The following is an 18,818-nucleotide window of genomic DNA, read 5'->3' as shown; positions in this document are numbered from 1 at the left end:
GTGCCATGTAAAGTCATCTAATAGAGGCTGAGCTGCTTGCATGACCAAAGTTACTCAGGATGTAACCTTTCTTAGACAGAAAGTTTTCTGCAGCAGAAGAGAGCAGCTTCTGAGGACTATTTGGGTTAGTAAGTATTGTGGTGCAATAGGAGAGAGCCTGCAAAGGGGACCAGTTGACTCCAAGGACCCCGCAACCACACTGTATGTTTTGGGAAGCTTCAGATTCATACAAGCCCTAACGTGGTCCTATGGCTGGAGTGCCCTTTAGTAATTGCAGCCCATGAGATGAGCTCCTGCAGGACATCTTTTGAGTTAACATCACCCAGAAGCAGTTGGGTCTGCGTGGTCTGAGACCTCTGCAATGTAAAACGAAGTGCCAAAAAGGGGGAGGGGGGGATGATGCAAACCGAAAGATTCTTGAGAAAATAACCAGCTGGGAAAATAGAAACTCATCATTTTTCTGTAGCCTCTTTTGCAGAAAGAAAGAATTGAGTGCATTCAACTGGCTGGTACAGGATTTTAGCAGGCCCTTAGAATTATTAATAGAGACTGTAAATGGAAAGCTTAGTTAAAGTTTTTTGCAGTATTTACTGTGCACATGGTGGGGTTTTTTTGGCATGAATCCAGGACTTGGTACAGAAAAAATACCTCAGTTTGCCATTTAGGTTGCTCCATGATTAAAACCACCAACTCTTCTTATTATACATTCTGATAAGAATTTTAACTCAAACCATTCTCCTAAACATTAAAAAAAAAAAAAAAAAGAAAAAGAAAAAAAGAAAATCTAGTGTTCCATATAGTTATATAGTTAGAATGTCTTCTTTTAACTGTCTCTGCTTAGATGCAAAAGCTGAGATAAATCTTTCAAGAAAGACTCTGGTTTCTGGTTGATGTCGTATTCTTTTAAGGCACTTCTTTAAATCTCACGGGGAGGGGTTTTTTATTTCAAGAAAACTTCTCAGTATTGTTTAGCAAAACTCTTAACAACATTTTTTTTAATTTTTTTAAAATTGTCATAAATTTTTAGCACATTTCAGTTTTTTTCCCCAATGTCACTTTCTATTTCTTTCCTAAGTGTTACTTCTTCACTTCTTGCATAGTACTTGGAATTTTCAGTAAGCTAAAGAGCCCTCTAAAATCTTCTGGATGTTTTGAAATTTAGAAACTATGTAATTCTTCCATCCTACTCCCAAATTTGTATTGCCTCTAAGACTTTTCATTTTACCAGTAAATGCAACAATGCTAAAACTATTACAACAATAATATAAAAAATTATTCTGTCTTAATTTCTGGCAGATCAGTTAATTGTCTGTTTTGTTACAGCTGATCATCTCTTCCCAGGTATGGGGCAAGTTCAGCAATAAGAAATGGATGGACATAATTTCAGCGCTACTAATTAGGCTACTTTTAGAAGAATGTTACATTATTAAATTCACTACTGTTTCCTAGTAAAGCTTTCTCCAAAAAGGAGAAGGACAGAAGGCTCCCTTGTTAGTACTCATTTGTTGCCCTTCTTTTTGGAGTTAACTGTTGATGTAAACAGGTATTTCAGCATTGTTTGTAAACTGATTACTTAGCTGGGCTCCTTATGAACTGAATACTTCTGAAGTGGTGCCATGTTAAATTACTTTGCTACCTGTGGCTAGTTACATTATTGAAAATGCAGAATAGATTAAAATTAAAGTAGAAAATATTCCTAAGTACTTAGTGTATATGCTGAGGAGTCAAAGGAAGTGTTGTATCCACTGCATTTGAAAGATTGAACCAATCTAATATCAAAGATAGAAGCAAACTTCCTCTACCACTTCTCTGGGGGAATGAATTCATAGCAAAATTGCACTTATCATTAGGGTAGTTTTGTTGTTTTGGTTTCTTTTTTTAAATCTTGCAGTTATTCTTACATTTATTTCATTACTCCTAGTTGTAACTCTGGGGACCACAAACACAGTTTTTCACTTCCTCTTTCCTGTTTATGTATTCTAAATGATTCCAGACCTTTATTTTATTCCTCCTTTCCATATGGCAAAAGCTGATATGCGTATTAATACTATTGGTAAAAACCCAAGATCTGAAATTTTAGCTAACTCTAGCAGATTTCCCAATATTTAGTAATAATGGTGTGTGGTGGGTTGAGATTTTTATTTTTAAGCTGGAATTGCTTAGCATGGTGGCCTTTTTCCAAGGAAACTCTGTTTTTTTCTGAATATGCAGGGTCCACAGTTCCAGTGACAGGACTAATTTCCTAGTTCTTTCATGTTTCTTTAAACAATATATAATACTCTGAAAAGGCTTGTTCTATGTTTTTCCCTGCAATATTTGAACAAAGTCATCTTACAAAAATAAATCAGCATTTTTGACAAGATTATAGGCACTTTGTACTGTTTGGTTGGATGAGTTTCATATTCAATTTGATACTGTTATTTAATTTTGAGAGTATAATATGCTTCCATTAAAAAAAAAAATCAGTTAACTGTGATACTAGTGTCAGCAAGACTCAGCTTTTTGATACAGAAATTAATAGGTTCCTGCAAAAGTGCTTTGGATAGTTCAATTTTGGGGGGTTTGGTGGGGCTTTTTAATGTTTAGCAAAGAGTTTAGTTGAAATTTGTTATTATTAGTGGTGTGTAGTTGAGTTCTGTTTGCATTTTTTTGTTGTTCTTATATTTGGTTTAATGGTTTTTCTGTGTACTTTGGTGTGGATCATAACCAAAATCTACACCAATCTTTTTCATATTTCTGCTAGGGAAAATTCAACATCTGGGAAGGCAAAATGGGATTGAGTCTGTGACTTAACTGTGTGAATAAAATAATGACCTGAGCTCTGAAGTGAGGACTGTGTTTAATGTTAGTTCTTCCTCTAACTTGTATTCTAGCCTTGAGTAAGTTATTTAAACCATGTCAGTATCTCACCAAGAAAGCAGTATAATTCTTCAAAGCAGTTTTACTGGTGGTTAACCAGTATCTGCTCTCAATATCAAAACCCATACATTTTAAAATTGGCACAGCTTATTGTATCTCATTCATTTCCATGTACTGAACTACCAGCACAAGTACTTGGTCATTCTGGGAATTAATGCTTGGCTAAATGTTTGATTGCTTCCTGCTTAATGTCTGTCTTCAGGGTGTGTGAGAACGGTCAATGTGCTGGAGTAACAAATGGAACACACAGTGCTACTTCTGACATAAAGAAATCAAAACATCCTGAATTAGGTATGTTTTTACTTTTCGCTGTTTATCAAGAAAATTTACTCTGTGCTACTCTAGGGGTACAGCAAGAAAACATTCACTTCTTGTGGTTGTGTCATTCAGGAGATGTCTATGATGCACCTACTCTTCCGGTACCTTTGCCACCTGCACGACCTCCTACCAGAGACAACCCAAAACACAGCTCTTTGCTCAGCAGGACACCCTCCGATTATGATCTTCTGGTGCCCCCTTTAGGTTGCAGACTTTTTGCTGATTACATGTAATGGTTAACACTGCCTAAATGAACTAAATGCCATGTTTACTGAAAAACAACCACGTATGCTAAGAATACCAGACAGGCTATGAGCTAAATATTACAGCTGTAAGTCGATATTTGTGTCAGTGATCTGTACTTGGAGTCTGCCTGTAAGCCCTCACATGAGACAGACAAAAAGGCACACTAAAACATTTTCCCTAAAATAAATATTAGTTGTTTGTCTCTACTAAGAAGTTTGAGCATTGCAATTTTATGTAATACTGGAGGGGTTTTCCTATTGTAGCTTAAATAGTTCCATTTATTTTAACAAGTACAAAAATGCCAAAGAGATGGTATTTATGTAAAAAACCCCAAACCACTAAATCAATAAGTTTATTTCCAGGATTTTTTCCACTGTCAAAGGACAGTTCAAAACTCACTGCTGTATACAGTCACCAAAAGCTATTTTTGCCAACCCTGATTTCTGTTCTGTTGTCCTACATAAAAATCCTTGATCTCTGCATATATACTGGTGCTGTGCTTGGCCACCACCCCTACTCTCACTGACAAACTCAGCTGCATGATTGTGTCTGTGCGGATGTGTCATCATCCGATTTTCTGGTTCCATAACACCTTTTGAACATTTACCTTGTTCCTGCACTATGTTCTCTCTGGTCCCTGAAGTATTGCTGAGTTGCAGGAGAATTCAAGGCAAAAGAACACATAAAAATCACACTGCTTGGTAACTCCAGTCCTGTCTGCACCACCTTTGTGTTAAGGGTTACATTCTTTTGCCAAACTCTAGAAAATTCAGTTTATATCTGGAGTTGGAGCTTCAGAACAGCAGATAAAGATAATGCGCTGTATAAATGTAGCAGATCCTAGGTACTCAGCACGGGCATTTGTATATAAATATATTTGCTTAACTGCTGAAACACAGCTGTTACTCTACAATGATAGTCAGTGAAGCTGTCCTTCTAATACATTCTTTGCAATCGAGTCACTAAAAACAATCCCTTCTCCCATCCCAGAAAAGAAACTGAGCTCTGCAAAAGGTCAGTCAGAGCATGTTTTAGAAGAGGATTGTGTGTAGTACAATCCTAGCTTTGCAGTTTCATTACTGGAGTCACTGAACTGCTTAGATGAACCCTGGGAGTAAAGGCCTCAGCAGCCAGACAAAAATAAAGTTTAAGCTTCATTCTTTATTATGCAGTTCTTAATGAAGTTTTGTTCATCTAATAATTCGTTTCTGAAATGCAGGCGAAGAGACATTTGATAACTTACCCCCTTCACTGCCACCCCCACCACCTCCTGCTCGGCACAGCATGATTGAGCACACAAAACCTGCTGGCTCAGGAAGCCGACCTTCTTCAGGACATGAACTCTTCCTTCATTCTGGTAGGAATACAGAGGAAGCAACACTTTATTTCATTTTCCTTTACTTCAGAAGCTTATCTGTTCAGTGATAAAGTTGTCATCAGGCTTCAGAATTCATTATACAAAAATATTAAAAAATCTGTTTTTTTAATGGTGGAGGTGAAGCAACTCAGAAGATAGAAAGACTTCACTTTTCATTATCACAAAGTAATAAAATAAGGTCAATATTTCTATACCAGGCTAAGAGATTTTGGTAAATTGTACTTTTTTGGTGAGAGTTAAAACTTGTGCCAAATTTTCTGTTGTAATCTGTGATACTAGTCTGTATCCTTTTGTCAGCTCCATTGTTTTCAATAGTAAACCATAGTTCATGCTGTTTATTTTCTAGTTGAAACTTATGGAGAAGCTAGAAAATAAGGGAAAAGAACATTCTGCTTTGTTAGAACTGTTGTAAAATTTTGCCACAAAACTGTATTAGCTGTGAACACAGTTGCTGGGTCCTGGGGTTCATACCCTTTTTGCAAAGTCAAATAACCTTTTTGCTAAGTCAAGTTTTCATCCATCTCTCCCTGTAAATCCCTGTGACGCTTTCTGTGTGGTATTTTGCTTGTGAAAGGTATAAAAGCTACTTCCACAATTCATGATTTTTGTCTCTGAGTTGAAAGGCATTTGATTGTCAGGTTAATTAAATTGAAACACTTGCTGTTTATGATATGGATTACAACAGGATTTTTGTGGGTTATAGTGCATTGCTGTGAAGTGAATTTTTTTGTTCTTTGTGTGAGCTTCCTAAGGATGTTGGCATCTTAAGTTTACTGTGAATATTTTCAGTGATGATCTACCTTGTGCTGTGGTTAGATGTCATCTTCCCCTTATCTGTTTTTATTAGAAGCTATAAGGAGAAGGATAAATTGAAATATTTTGATGGTGGTATCACAGGAAGGCCAGAGTGTAGATGGCAAACAGTCACGTGCAACTCCATAATGGCCTCCCAGGTTGTCAGGTGTTTGGCTGACCTGTGTGAATGGTACTTGCTGTGGTATGAAAGGGAGCTGCTTTAGGTTGAACTGCAGTTACCTTTTATGGAATGGTTTTATTATGTATATTTTGCTGTCACTCAAGGCCTGACATTGAGTGATTTGCCAAAGCTGTGTATATTTTATTATGTAAATTCAGCCCAGTGTTTTACTTTCTCATATAAGCCTCTGAATGCATCTAGGTAAAAAGACTCAGCACACTACAGAATTTATAGCTTGATCTTCATAAACACAGGGCCAAGAAAATTAGTTTATCTTCTGCACTTCAAAATAAAATAATGTAATCTTCAACAGTCCAGTCTGAATGGGTGGCTCAGTTGTACCATCTGATGCAGAAACACACAATGCACCATTCAATTCTAATGAGAATGGAGAGGAAAAATAGAAGCCCTTTTTTTAAGTGTTACTTCCAAATAATCTAAGAAACATCACTGATAGTGTTAAAAAACATTTAATAGCTTTTAAAAAATACGTGGAATACGTATCTACAGCCAGGTATTGTTCTTCATGTTTGCATAGGGGACACAATCTTATAGCAGCAGTTTTCATTAATCTTAGGAGTGTATGCATCTACTTAGGCATGCATGGTTGTGTGAATTGGTCTTTTTTTATTTATATGGTATTTCTAAAACCATATTACTCACTTTGCATCTTGTCACATAATCTACTGTAGATGATTTATGATGAGCTTTTGATGATTGGTTTCCCTACAAGTCTTGAGGGTGATTTCTCAGCTACCATCAGAGCCTGTCAGATTAGAATAATAATCTCATCATCAACACCAGCAAAAAGTTGCACTCACATACAAATACTCTTACGAGTCCAGAGCAGAAGCCAGATCCAGGATGATGCTGCACTTGCTCAACTGCATCTTTGGTAGCCAAAAAAAAAAAAAAAAAAAAAGAGAAGGAAGACGCAATATACCAGGACTATATATTTATCTCATTTTTTAAATTCTGTCCCTGTAATATTTACCCATGGCTGGGACTGTATCAATAGGAAACCCACCCTGCAGTCTATGCGAACTGCAAAACATAGGAGTGTAATGGATTCTTAACCAAACTGAACAACTGGGATATTTCTGATTGTGTTGCTTCAGGCATTGCAAACTCTCCCATGCTTTGCCAGCCACACTTCAGTGTCAGTGTCGGGTAATTGAAAAGTTCCTCATGGATGTGAACAGAAGAGTCACGGTCAGTGCGGGATAGACCAACTTTGAGCTGTGCTCTTGGTGTTGACCACTTCAAAACGTGCTTATATGTGTAATAAGCTAATGCTAATTTGGATGTATATGTTCCATATGCATGTGCTGTTGGGGGAGACCTCTGGATTCATGGTTCCTCTCTGTGAAGGGAGGCTATTTTAATCCTAGCTTCTTTGCATCAGCCATCCCTCAAATAATAATTCTAATTATTCTAAGATACCTTTTTTTGTTCTGGTGTTACAGACCCCCATTTTGATCCAATAACTGGTCATGCTCCTTTGCCACCTGCTCGTAGAGTAACTGGAGAAAATGTCAAAACAAATAGGACATCTCAAGACTATGATCAACTTCCCCCATCTTCAGGTAAGGCAAAAAACTGTTCTTTAGAAAATTACAGCTTTATGAAGCAAACAACTTTCATCTGTAAAGTCCAATGAGTTTTTTGTCATTCTGGGCATCAAATAGCAATGGTAATACTGTTCTACAAAAGTATGATATTATCAAAGGATAGCAGAGATTAATGTTCTACAGTCCAGGTAGAAGTGGCTACCTGTTGTCTGTTGATGTAGATACTGCAGCATCAATTTTAACAGCTGCCAAACTGAAGGCTTATGTGACTTCTAGTTTCTTATTTTTTGAGAAAGGCAGAGGTTTTTCTGCCACCTTTAATGCTGACAAGAGATCAGAAGTCCTGCAAGTAGCACAAGCATCTCGTTTTCAGCTTTCATTTCTCCTTAAAAAATAGTAGCTTCACTCTCTAAAGTATTATTATTTTCTGGTCTTTTTTGCTAATATGTTTGTCTGAATTTCTAAGAAAATTTTAAGAAGTTTCTTAATAAAATGACAAAAACCAAACCCACTTAATATTGTCTTCCTTTTCAATGGAACAGCTACAGTAGAAGTAATTCCTCTGCCAAAGAAATTTCCCATATGGTTTTCAGGCAACACGAATAGTATTTAAAGAAAAACTACTCACGTTAATTAAAATAATAATAGAATTACCTGTATTTCAAAGTAATTTCACCAATTTTTAGACAAATATTCTTTCATTTAGATGTGCATGGTACATGGTGAAGGGGAAGGATTGTCCCGCCTACATTATTTTGCTCTGTGGAGAGACCACAAAAAGAAACAGCAAAGTGATGTTTTGGACCATTAATCATTCTCCAGATAAGAGGGAGTTGTATATGAAGACTGCATAAAGAAAGGAAGGAACTCTAGTCTTTCAGCTGTAACCATCACCAGTGTTCCCAAGTGGAAAAAAAAAGATAAATTTTATTAGTAGTAATTATATGTTTCCTTCTCAGGAATACATAGTTTCACTCTGCTGGGGTATAGGAAAAAAAGAATATCGTTTCCAACTTAAATGATGGGAAATTTCTGTACTGCGCTTCAGGCTGGCTTATTTTTTAATGAATAGCATAATTGAGAATTAGTGTGATGCCTTTGGTAAATGCTATCACTTTTGAGAGAATACCTTTACAAATATGAGTGTTTCTCTTTTTGTTTCCCTTTGTTAGAAAAAAAAAAGGGTTTATAGTGTGTGTTTTTTATGTGACACTGTGAGGGATCTGGTTGTCTTACAGTGCTAAACTGATTTATTTAACATGCTTTAAGTTCTCTTATAATACAAATTAAGACAATGACGTAACTACTTTTAAAGCTATGGAGTTTTCTTGCAATTCTGTAGTAGAACAGTTTTTAATTTTTCTCAGTTACTGCAGGCTGCTTGCTGCTTAAGAACTTAGAGCTTTCTGATGTCACTTAATATATACTTTTCTATCTGTATGTTTCCCACGACCATCTTCTAAAACACGTGTCAACTTTTGCTATAAATATCATTCTAAGTCAGCATGATGTGCAGCAAGATATTCTGTTTAATTTCAATTAAATGAAAACTATGTGATAGATCATGTCATTCTCTTAATTGGAAAGTTGTTTTCACAGTGGCAGTAATTCCAAAGGATAGAACTGATGAGCTTCAGGATGTACTGGTTCACCTTCATCTATGATTTAAAAAGACAATGTAGAGAGTGTAGCTGCATTCAGAACTTTTGCATTTATTCTGAACTAATCAGTTCACTTAGGAAATTCTTCAATTCAGTGCTTTTGTGAGGTGATTCTTTGAACTAGCTGAAAAAGAAATGGAGTTGACTCTAAAATCTAATTATAATTTAGCCACTGGGTCCCTAGAGTAGCATGGGGTGTCCTTTAACTTCTCTGCCTCACTTTCACTGTTTTTAAGATTGCTGTCGTGATGTTTAACTGAATTGTTAATGTGTAATGAGAAATTTATTCTAATTCAGCCAGATATCCTGTATTGAACACTTAGATAGTACTCAGCTATGCAACTAACTACTCCAAAGGCATGGTTTCTCAAACTTTTTATATACAACTGTTTAAAATTATTACAGAAAGAGCAAGTGAAGGAGATAGGACTTGGGGGTGCTGGTGGATGAGAGGCTGGACATGAGCTGGCAATGTGTGCTCAGAGCCCAGAAAGTCAATCATATCCTGGGCTGCATCAAAAGCAGCGTGGGCAGCAGGTCGAGGGAGGTGATGGGATCCCCAGCATAGGAAGTACATTGACCTGTTGGAGCGAGTCCAGAGGAGGGCCATGATTAGAGGGATGGAGCACCACTCCTATGAAAACAGGCTAAGAGAGTTGGGAATGTTCAACCTGGAGAAGAGAAGGCTTCACCATGACTTAATTACAGCCTTCGAGTACCTGGAGGGAGCCTGCAAGAATGCTGGAGACTTTTTACAAGGGCATGTAGTGACAGTACAAGGGGGAATGGCTTCAAACTAGAGAGGGCAGACTTAGGTTACGTATTAGAAAGAAATTCTTTACTGTGAAGGTGGTGAGGAAAGGTTGTCCAGAGAAGTTGTGGATGCATCATCCCTGAAGTGCTCAAGGCCAAGTCGGATGGGGCTTAGAGCAGCCTTGGGATAGTGGAAGATGTTCTTGCACATCCATGTCAGAGGAGTTGGAACTAGATGATCTTTAATGTCCTTTCCAACCCAAATCATTCTGTGATTGTGTGATATTGCCAATAGTTAGCATATTTTACCTAAGCACAACCAATGATAAGAGGGAAAGGAAAATTAGGCCTCTAAGATAGATATATTTTGCTGAACTTAGCTATTCTGTAAGAAATGGATTCAAATGGTTAGTTAGGTATATTTACCTGCTACCTGTTCACTCACATGGTCTGATTAAAACACTTGGCATGTAAATTTAAATTCCTTTACACAGAAATATTGTTTCAGGGTTGATTTCAATTAACATTAGGGGCAATAATGTGTCACGGTAATGCAGAATACGAAGATGGTGCCTAACAGCTTGATGGAGCGATGTGTGCAGTGACTCCTTGCTCACTTTCTCCCTGCTCCCTGAGTTAGTGCAGGTGTCCCCTCAGTATACTTTGTTCCTGTACCCCAGTCAGATTGATGTAGCTGCTTGCCACTGTTCAGCAGAGGGCCTTGCACAGCCAGCCTCCATCACCTACTTCTCTTGCGCTTCTCAGTCTGTGAAAGACCATGGAACGTACAGGAGAAGCAGCAAGGGAAGAAAAGAAGGGCATTTCACAGCAGAGAGGAGTGGACAGTTGTCATCGTTACAAATAGCCTCTTACCACTGTGCCACAGAGCTCTCACTACTTTTTCCATGCGTTTTGAACATTTATTAAATGGGCCTGTGTCTGCCTTTATACTAACCAAGGGTTAAATCTAGTGCTGATTTACAGAAATGTGAATGATAGAGGAAGCTCCTTGCTTTAGAAACTGTTAATTGAATTTCACAATTAGAAAATCTATTTGAATTTTTTAGTTAGACATCCATGGTGGCTGGAACATCAGAGAGGATGGGAGTTGGGAAGGAAAGTCCTGTTTAATACCTCTATCTCAGTGTCCAGATGGACATGCAGCTTAGGCTTAGTATCTTTAAGCTCAGGATCCAGTATGATACCCAGCTTTAGCTAAAATTTTATATGGATGTGAAGATATTGAAAGAGCTGTCAGCGCTTAAAAAAATAATAATGGGAATTGAGAGAGAGAGTGCTGAAGATCTTAAAGTATCTGTGCTATAGAGAGATGTCACTGTAGTTAGAATAAAATGCCTATGGCTGCAAATCTGCTGACAGAATTAAAAATGACCTTTCTAAATGATGTGATTGCTTAATAAAGTTTGTTTGAAAGCTTCAGCAAAGGAAGGTTTTAAACAAGAAATAACTTCAGTTTTAAACCTGTATTAGACTGAGTAGAGAAAAATATATCCTCATGTAACACATGCACACAGAAGGATCTGATCTATGCACAAGGAATTTCTTCTGTGCTTCAAGCCCCGGCGAAATTTAAAGTTTGTAAATTAATTTTGTTTCATACTCTAGAAATGAATTCCATAATGAAATGTACATATGAAAATAGTTTGAAATGATTGTGAAAGAAAATTGATTGGTTTTAACTTGATGTTCCATTATTTTAAATATAAGGAATATTCTTCTTTTACAGTCTTGAGTTTTCTAAAATAAGTGAAATGAGAAATTTGAACTTGTTTCTGATTTGGTTTTTAGTGATTAGCCACATTTCCTGAGCTACATTTAATTTCTCAGACCAGTGTGTTTCATGGATCTACTACACCTTCTTAGCAGGTTTGGATCTGCTTCAGGTGTGTTTATTAGAATGCTTATCATTTACATAAGTCTTCTTATCTTCAGAGAGAAAAAAATCAAAACAAATGCAAAATAGCCCTCACTGTCTGTAGGTTGTAGCTCCTTACTATAAATCTTTAATCAAATTTCTTTCATGCATTTGTTATATCAATATCACCATCTTGCTAAAAGTACTATTATGTTCTCTGAATTAAGAAGTGGAATGAAATTTTATAGCAACACTCATCTGAATGGATGGAAAAACATTAGACATGCACTAGTGTGAACTGTTTTCGTTCATCTGAAGTGTTTAATGCACTCAGTTGAATTGTAGTTCCCTCTATCCAGTGTTATGATAAGGTAGCATGTTATAACAAGAATACTAGAAATATAACATTTCTTCCATCCCTAAAAAACTGTCTCTGAAGTACTTAACACTGCAAAATGCCATTGCTGTCAGTATAAGTAAACAGGAAGTATCACAGCCAGAAATTCCTCTAATTTATCTTTATCAAAGTCACTGTTGATGAGACTCTTTAGAACCCTTTTTGAGGGATTAAAGACTTTTTTAAATTTTTTTAATACTTTGCTCTTGAAAGTGTTTTCTGCACTATGCCTGCTTGTATTTAAGCTTCTTACTGGGGAATCAGCGAGGATAAGGAGGTTTCAGTAAAGCACCAAGTTTACTTGAGCACAAAACTCTTGACTCTGAGAAGATTAGCAAGTTTGAATATTAGCTTTTTTTCACCAGCACATCAGGATTCTCAACCACCAGCATCAACTGTGAAAGTAACCTTTCCAGAGAAGATAAGGAAAGGGGAGAAATTTCCAAAGGGACACTGGAGAGGGAGGATCATGCTCGGTTCCCACTATGAGAATAATTGGACTAGAGTTTTTTTCGAGAAACCAGTTATTTATGTACTTAGGTGTAGCTCTTGTGCATAAAATGAACTGCAATTGACTGAACAGAATCTCCAAGATGTACCAATAAGTGAAGGATTTTTCTCCCTTGGGCACATTTGTCTGGATTCCTCTTCTGCGAAACTTGCAGTCTTCAATAAAATTGTGATCAAATTTGTGGTTGGGTTTTGCTTGTTTGTTTTTTTTTTGGTGGGTTTTTTTGTTTGTGGGTTTGTTGGTTGGGGTTTTTTTTAGACTAAGAAAAGTTTTCGAGCTGTGGGTTTAAGAGTGGAAAGCCTTTAAAATTTTGACTGGCTATTTTCACTATCTTTGTTGTTCCATCATAGTTTCTTTTTCTTCCAACTTTGGATAATCCAAATTGTAAATTGCATGTTCCTTTCGTATTATTAAACTAGTATATTACTACATTATTTCTATTTTAGATGTTCTTGAGGACTTCAGCTTTTACCCAAATTTTAAAATGAGATATATCAGTTAACTAAAATATTTCTTCATGTTTCTTTAGTATTTTACTGTTTAAACTGCTTCATGAGGCTTGACCTACCTTTAAAAAAAACCTTAAGCCAATTTATATTGATTTCTATCTCTTCTATTTGAAACAGATGGTTCACAAGCACCAGCCAGGCCCCCTAAACCACTTCCTCGGAGAACTGCACCAGAAATACATCACAGGAAAGCATACAGCTCTGACAGTTCCATGGAAAATGTGGATGCAAAAATTGCAAAACTTATGGGAGAGGGCTATTCCTTTGAAGAAGTCAAGAGGGCACTTGAAATTGCCCAGAATAATGTTGACGTGGCCCGTAGTATTTTAAGAGAGTTTGTCTGTTTTCCTCCACCCGTCTCTCCACGTCTCAACCTATAGCAGCATCAGGATTTTCTTGGAGCCTGTGAATAATTCTACAGATACATGTGTGGATTGGGGAACGAGAGGAAGAAGAGAATGGAATATTTTTCTTTCATCCTTAGTAGAAGGGTGTTTGTTTCCAGCCGTTTATCAAAGGCTCATGGCTGCTCTGATCAAGACTTATAAATATGCTGAGGCTTATGTATTTTTGCTAGCCATACTTTTTTAAATCAGGGTTGAACTGACAAAGTAATTTAAAGAAGTTTACTTCCCTAGAACTTTTAATCTGTGAAATGCTTTTTCTTGTTTACAAGTTGGCAAGTTACAGTTTTCTAGTTTGTGCCTGTACTATGTTCCTGTTCATATTCCCTTGTACTTGTGGTCAGTTCTGCTGTAGCATTCCCAACAGTTTCCATGCTGACCACTCCATCAACTAAATCATCACTTTCCAGAAGTTCTGTGTTTTGTTTTGTTTTTCTCTTACAAGATGCTTTAATTGTTTTTTTTGCATTTCAGCTCATCAAATGCAAAAAGTATGTGGCCTTCACTACTGATTTTTTTTTTTTCTTCTGAGATTCCTTTGCTTTTGGGAGAGGAAATATCTGAATGTAAAATGCATTATTTTGTCTATGAACTGCCTTTTTAAAGGTATTTTGACAGTGATGTTGGGCAGCTTTCTGTTTAACATGAGTTCCATGACCTGTAGTCCCCAAGGTCTTTACAGTTTCCAAAAAAAAAATCCCGAACAACAAATAAAATACTTCATACAGCAGTGATACTGAGCTCTTACATGTAAAATCTCTTTCAAATTTGAGTATTTGATTGCAAATGTTTAAAAAAAGTCAAATGCACATGGTAATACTGTGTTTTGATTACACACTAATGTCACCAGTTCTTTGTGACCTGAGTCATGCCAGAGTAGAAGGAATCTATTTGAATAATATTAATGGTATTCAGGTAAATTCCAGGTCTAACTTCTGTAAAATAGAATGCAGTTAATTTTTTTTTAAGCGATTATCCTGTGGTTCATTGTGGCTTGGATCAGTTTGTGTTAACTTGGAAACTTTAAATCTTTGATGCACTGTTCATTCCTAATGCTACTGTAGCAATATTTTTTGCAAAATTCTTTAGTAATGTCCTCCCTCCCTGTACACTTTATAATTCTCGAGTATGTGTTTAATACCCAAATTCCTTCACTCAGTTTCCAACTGCTTAGTTGGAAATACATTTTTGCTTTATGTGGTTAGTGGTACTCCAGACTCTGATGATTCATTTTTGAGCCCAAATTGATGCAAGCCAAATTAAAAATATTCTGAATTTTAGAAAAGAGAGAGAAGACAACTCTTTTCTGAGTACACTCAAAGTAAACAGTCCAAATATTTTCAGAAAAATTCTTAAGATTGCTGCTTTCTTGTTTTTTTAGGAAACTTTGAAATCTTCTTTTATTCTAATACTATTGAAAAAATAATACCATGTGGTAGTTAGAATATTTTTCGCATTTTGAGATGTGACCAGTATATGAAAATTTTCACAGTGTGCCAAGCTGGGTGTGAAGTATATATTCATTATTCCCTTTCAGCTCTTAGTGTTCTTCTTCACGCTGAGCAAGTGTTAAAAGTCACATCATTTACAGGATGAGACCTCAGCAGCCAATTCATTTGTTGTAAAGATTTTTTTAGAAGACAGCAAGTGGCTGAATTGCAGGATTCAGAGTAACTGAGAACACCCATTGGAAATTACTGTGCTGTCTCAAAGTCCATTGTTTCACCAAGGAACTTATTCTTAAAACCAATTAAATAAATTACTTTGTAGCATCACAAAGTGAAGTACATATATCATTAATCTGCTTCGGTGATAAAAAATGCTCAGGACAATTCAGGGTATAGGGAAGAACTTCTATTCCGTTTTGATTTAAGCAAATGATTCTGAGTTTATGTTCCAGAAAAGAGCATTTGCAACTTCATTTACTTGTTCATTCTTCAAGTACAACTTACGAAAAGTTTAGGTCTAAGTTATATTCTGTGCTTTTATAGTTCAAGTTAATCTCTTTCCTCAGTTTTGGGAATAAGTTTTGTCTAGACTTGAAACGCTGTTGTTCATTTGGTTTGTTTACAACATCACTGTAGCATTTTAGCTAGCTATAAATTCAAAATGATTCATGCTATTAAATTATAAACTCTGGTTGTACTGGAATCACTGAAATGAGGTTCTAGCATAACTGCCAGCATAGCAATGATGACAGTGAAAAAAAGAACACTTTACAAGGATGAACAATGTGCAGATTCAGTTTCGAAATTCTGAATTGTTATGAAGAACTCATTCTTTCTTTTTATGCAGAAGCTTAGTACAAATTACATCTTTATATTTCAATTAGAGGCTGGAACTACTGCCTGATAGATTAAGGTTTTTAAAGTTTTCCTTCTCCTTTCTGGTTGTGACCACCAGTGACACTTACTTTGTTCATTATGTGTTAAAAAAACAACTTGGTGAGCAATATTCTGAGTGGTAACTTGAAAAGAGTTCCATTAATCTTTAAATGAGTGCTAATAACACTTCTAAATAGTGGAAAATGCAGACTATTTCAAGCCTGTTTTGGTTAATAGTTTTAAAGTCAAACAGAGCGAAATTGCTTTGCTAGAGTGTTGATGTTTACTCTGCAGGAATTAATAGGCTTAAAATAAATTAATCTGGCTGCAGTCTAGGTCTCTAAAGACGTAGTTCTCTAAACATATTTTAACCTTTGAAAGACTTAAGGGTTTGAGCCTGGCAGTGTGTTATGCACATGTATAACTTTAAGGAAGACTGACTTGAGTGAGAGTGCTTGGATGAACAAAGTTGGTTAAACTCAGAAACATGTGCTGTCGTATTTCTTCCAATATTTCAGCATTTAGACCATCATTGTGATGTCTGTTGGCCTCATCTTTTCTCTCCTTTTGGTAAAATCACTGCATTTTGAGCAAATTGGCTGAATCAGAAGTTGAACAGAGCAAGTGGACATCAGCAGCATGGATCTTTTCCAAAGACTATGAGTAGAAAGAATTTAAATTGGGATAAGAGAATTTAATTTAATATAATTAACCATGTTAATGGTGTGGCTGGAACCCTAAAATGGCCACTGGTAAAATTTGTTAATGTTCAATATCTCAAGAGTGCATCTGGCACAGCTTTTTTATAATGTGAATTTAGGAAGTTTTGTACCAGGATCATTTCTTCTGTTATATTTCTCTAATTTTCAGCTTGAAGCTTTACTTTGCACTGACAACTCTGACCTGAAAGCATTTAAGTTTGTGTCTTAAATATTGACAAATTTTGAAGCAAATGAACACCGTATTCAAAGCAAATTCAGGTACTACCTGTTGACCTGGAATTTAGTGCTTTTAGGAGTGACTTCTTGAAAAAGGACTTCAGTAGTTTCCATTTTGAAGGATTTTCTTTCAAATAACTACTTTATCTGAAAATGCCTTTTATAAACTTGTCTAACATGTGGCAAACTTAGTGATGTGTTCAATTAATTTATATTTTATTCAACATTCTTTTTAAATTTTGGTTATTATGTATGCTCAAGTTCTTTATCTGTTCATGTAAGGTATTTTATAAAATTAATGTTAAGAGAATGTTGGGTTGGTCCGTGATTTTTCAAGACTCTCTCTCTGTTATTGAATATTATCACTTCTCATACGACACTTTAGAAACATGTCCTGTCCTGTGTAGGGGCCTTAAAAACCATTGTTTTGTAAGTCACAAAAATGAGGCCTTGTTCTAAAATAAGGTGAACCACTACATTGAGACATTTGCTTTATATTCCCATACATTACCTCATTTCTAAATTTCAGTAGTAAAAATTTATAAACTACCAGTAACTTTGGAATGTGCATATAATAGTTGTATGTCAGAAAGATGCTGACCATTAAATATTTAGAATCTAAAGTGGTGAACATATAGTCTGACTGGATATTAATTTATAGGATTTTTTCCTGAAGAAAATTACAGTAAACTCGCACTGATATTTTTTTAATATACTATGCATTTACATTCTCAAACATTGTACTCTTAATGGAAAAAATATTTTAGGCATATAAAATATTTTTTTTCCCTGTTACTGTATTCCAGCATTCTGGAAAAATCTAACCCCTGTACTATGCATGACAATACAACTATTACTATTTAAACCCCAACCCTGCAGGTTGGATTAGACCTTCAGTGCAGAGATTTTCATGGTACTTTCCTCAGTGTGTTAAACCTTTGCCCATTATATAGGTCACTAGTCATATTACTAATTTGAGAAGTTAACTGTTTGGTATATTTGTCTGTAGTACTCTAGGTGCCTATTTCTTCCAGTTTTATTCTTCTGATGTGAAAGTCAGCTGTCACCTTGTGTTGTAATCAAATTTTAGCAGCTGGGTGCTCTAGGACTGTTCCGGGAATTTTTGTTTGATAGACCCAGTCATTAATTCTGTACAAGATACTTACCTCAATTTATCAGTTTCAATGAGTCTCCATCAGGAAAATCATAAATTTAGATTTTAAAATAGTGTGTTACTGTGGCATCTAAACATTCCATTTGTCCTTAGATACTTTCATGTCTAGCAGTGGAAATTCTTATTCAAAATAAATCCTAATTCCCAAATCTTAAATCACAAAACAAATCTTAAATTTGTGAGACTTGATTGCATAATTATCCGGAACATTTTAAGGAATTTAAAAACCTCAGAATATTGTGAACTGTGACAGGATTTTTGCTTCCTAGACCTGCCAGAAGCAAAAGCACAAACTCATTGAATGATCTTCTGACTGTGAAGCTGCTTGCATCTGTGTTGATCTGTGAAGGAATCAGCCAGTCCAACTAAAACAGTACTTGTTGAAAAAGAGGTTTTTTTTCAATAACTGCCATGGTAGCCAGCAGGATGGGAGAGGAGCAGAGAACTAGGTAGAAGAAGATAATTCTATCATAACAACCTAAGCCCCTCTCTCCTGTTGGCATGCAAGATTTAGCTATTGTGAACTGGCTTTATTATCTAGTGCAAATAAAGGAGTATTTCTTAAGATTATTCCAGTCTTCAATTACTGTGTCCTTTTCCAAGGACACACTTATTTAAAAGACTCAGTGTTTTGGTACAGGATGGCAGGGTCTTTGCAGCAGAGGGAAGTTTGAAGTAGCATTCCTCTCAAAGTGTTTTGATGCTAGTAAAACAACCAAAAGCTTTATAATGATTTCAGTAGAAACACCTGTTTTCAAGTTCATCATCTTGGTTCTTGAAGGATGTGTATATGTACATTTATGTACATGCTTCTCTGGTGAAGCATGGAGAAGGGAGTATTCCAAATGATACCAGCCTGGGGA

At 36.0% G+C, this 18,818-nt stretch overlaps 1 protein-coding gene across 2 annotated transcripts in view; it reads left to right on the top strand.

Annotated features, from left to right (window-relative positions):
* CBLB (Cbl proto-oncogene B) overlaps positions 1–17,117 on the top strand; it is a 133,496-nt gene extending 116,379 nt beyond the window's left edge. The window contains exons 15-19 of one of the 2 annotated variants that reach the window (XM_027648732.1): positions 3,122–3,210; positions 3,310–3,441; positions 4,703–4,840; positions 7,304–7,423; positions 13,233–17,117. In XM_027648732.1, the coding sequence (XP_027504533.1) occupies positions 3,122–3,210; positions 3,310–3,441; positions 4,703–4,840; positions 7,304–7,423; positions 13,233–13,495 (742 nt within the window). In that variant the 3' untranslated portion in view covers positions 13,496–17,117. The remainder of the gene's footprint in view (positions 1–3,121; positions 3,211–3,309; positions 3,442–4,702; positions 4,841–7,303; positions 7,424–13,232) is intronic. The other variant, XM_027648733.1, reaches the window with a different exon arrangement.
* Positions 17,118–18,818: the final 1,701 nt, after the last annotated feature.

Source organism: Corapipo altera, unplaced genomic scaffold, assembly GCF_003945725.1.
Source record: "Corapipo altera isolate COAL_440 unplaced genomic scaffold, ASM394572v1 58, whole genome shotgun sequence".
In the NCBI taxonomy this organism is placed as follows: Eukaryota; Metazoa; Chordata; class Aves; order Passeriformes; family Pipridae; genus Corapipo; species Corapipo altera.
Note: the sequence above shows the minus strand (reverse complement) of the source record. Positions and strands in the feature narration are given on the sequence as shown.